General features: G+C 34.3%; 1 protein-coding gene across 1 annotated transcript; it reads left to right on the top strand.

The window, feature by feature from the left end:
* The first annotated feature begins 716 nt into the window (after positions 1-716).
* On the top strand, positions 717-1601 carry LOC18108818 (probable F-box protein At5g04010). Its single transcript, XM_006387020.2, has one exon. It carries the CDS (start codon positions 717-719, stop codon positions 1599-1601), a length of 885 nt encoding a protein of 294 aa, XP_006387082.2.
* Positions 1602-2780: the final 1179 nt, after the last annotated feature.

Below are 2780 nucleotides of genomic sequence, written 5' to 3'. Positions count from 1 at the left end.
CGTTGAGAAAGAAGAAAGAGAAATAGTAGACATTATTAAAATCGAATTGGGGTTTCTTTTGATCACTATCATTAAAAACGCTGTCGTACAAAGGATAGTTAAGGCACCGTTTGTTTGTTTTTGCGGTAACATTTCTGAAAAAAACTAGGTTGATTTTTGCTTTTAATTATTTTTTATATTTTTATATTATTTTAATTTGATAATATTAAAAAATAAATTTTAAAAAATAAAAAATATATATATTATTTTAATATATTTTAAAACAAAAAATAATTTAAAAAATAATTATTATTATAATATTAAACAAATTCTAAATAAATAACAAGAGTACCATCAGGGAAAAAAATATATTATTCTTCAACTTGATTATTAAACCTAATCTAACTTAATTTAAATCAAATTTTAATTTTAATATATTTTAATAATAATCTAATTAAATTTAGGTAATCAAATAAGTTAATTCATTAGTGAATTAAAATTATTTGATTAAACGAGATTTTTCTTAAAAAAAAACTTTTACCACCGGATTAGGATTAACCCAAACTAATCCGGAATAGGATAATCCAAAATGAACAGGAATCCCATCGGCTTGCTGATCAATAGATTAGCAGCCTATATAATTAAGCACCTCCAGGGTTGAAATCTACTCCATTCTTTAGCCTTCCAAGTATTGATCGTTAGAATAATTAGGAGAAACCAAATTAAGCCATCTCTCCATGTCTCTCACGAAGCTCAAACGCTCTTCTAGTCAAGAAAATATCCATCATGTTTCTGTCAAAAGACTAAAACTCTTCAAGAATAAACTAGTATCCTATTCGCCATCGCCAGCTTGGGAGCTTCTTTTTCTAGTGGCTCAGTATCTAGACCCTAAATCCCTTGCTACTGCTTCTTGTGTGTCCAAATCATGGTTGGAGTCATTTTCCTCTGAGGATATTTGGCGGCCGATATGCTCTGCTCACTACCCTTCTGTCTACAACCTCAAACACGTAGACCCAGCTGTCTCTTGCCACCGCCTTTACGGTATTGCCTCCACGGCAGCCTCCAAGCTCCAGCTTCAAAAGCCAATAAAACCCCACCTGCCCCTAAATGACCTCCTCTTCGTCATCAATGCAAGGACCGGAGAGTCTTCCACTTTATTCACCCTATCGAAACCATGCGATGAACTCCAGGTAGATCCTAATGGGATATTCAAGTTCGCTGTCGACATAGATCTTGAGTCTTCACTGAAAAAAGAAGCGATACGGGAGATAAAAGTGACATGGAACGTTGTGTTGAGAGGTTGGAAAGATGTATTTAATATGATGGAATCTTGTAGTGGAAAGGCGAGCCTTGTTCCGGAGGCAGAAGACTTGTTTTCCAAGGAGCTTCCATTGCCGGGGTGTTGCTCAAACATGGTCACCGCAAGCAGCCTTGTTGCTGAGATAAAGTTGGGATTTTGCAGTGAGAATTGTATTGATGAGGAGGAGGGTACAGAGGATGACGGCAAGTTCAAGAGAGGAAAGTTGAGTTTGGCCATCATGAATACAAAACATTGGAGGTACCTAAGCATGGATGATGCTCTGAGACATTTGCAGCACTTTTTGCTGCCTTGCGATGCCTAAGTCGTTCTCATCTCTTTTCTGATCACTTCTGGGAAGCTTGCATGGTGGCTCCTCTGATCAAGCTTCTTGCAGTTCTTTTTTTTATTCATTTTAGTTTTACAAGACTGGCATTGTGTAGGCTGTGATTCAATGATTAATGTTTGTTTTCTTCATTAATAAATTTTACCAGCAGTGATTTGTACTGTTAATATCTTTGATGATTCTGTCTTCCTACCCATGAAATCCTTGTTGCTCTCAAAATAATAATAATAAAAAAATCTCTGACAGCACAGAATTCAGATATAATATAACTCAAAATGAGTCCCTGTAACTCCTGGATGTATAGCAAAAGCAACTCCAGCCATGCCAATAACTTCACCAGCAACAGGTGTGTGTATTATTACTACCTAAAAAATGGCAAAAATGTTTTACTGTAGTAAAATATATCTTGAGATTCGGTAAAATTATATTTGTGCTCTTTTGAAAAAAAACAATTAAGCCTCTCTTAGTTAGGGGTGTTGATATCTTTTTCTTTTTCTTTCAAGGTAAAAGTATTCTTTTAACTTTAAAGTCAATTTCTTGACCTCGCATTATAAGTTTTTTAACCGTTAAAATATATATTTGTCTCATAGTCAAAAAATTATTGTGCTGCTGGAATATGATATTTTGGGATTTTTCAATTTTAATATATAGTGCAGTTATATTTTTAACCTTAGAATAGCAAAATATAAGATTAGTATTTGGGGATATTTTTGTACTTTTATATAGGTATTTTGTGTAATTGTCAGTTATAGGGGATATTTTGACATTTTCAAATTTTTTAATGCTTAAAGCTATTGGAGCGTACTCGGCACGCCCCAACACGTGGGTGGCGTCTGCATCATTTAGGAGGCGTGTGTGACGCCGCCCAGTGGACATAACTAGCCTTCCACCGTCTCCCTAGATGCGTCGTCATATCCTCTTTCATTTAGAGTGACACGTGGCAGTTTACGATGGTCGAATTATCGCTAGTGATTGTTTGATTTTTTTCCCTTCTTTTCTCTCTCTTAATATGTAATGTATATCATTGTCTTCTTTTTAATTTCAGTCCTCAATCTATTAATTTCTTATTTCATTTTTTTTCCATTTATAGATGTTTTTATTCTTTTCAATTTAGTCATTTAATTGCAATTTCTCATATGTTTGGTTTTTCAGTTCGGT

Source organism: Populus trichocarpa, chromosome 4 (genome assembly GCF_000002775.5).
Source record: "Populus trichocarpa isolate Nisqually-1 chromosome 4, P.trichocarpa_v4.1, whole genome shotgun sequence".
In the NCBI taxonomy this organism is placed as follows: Eukaryota; Viridiplantae; Streptophyta; class Magnoliopsida; order Malpighiales; family Salicaceae; genus Populus; species Populus trichocarpa.
This window is presented reverse-complemented; position numbering and strand designations above follow the sequence as displayed.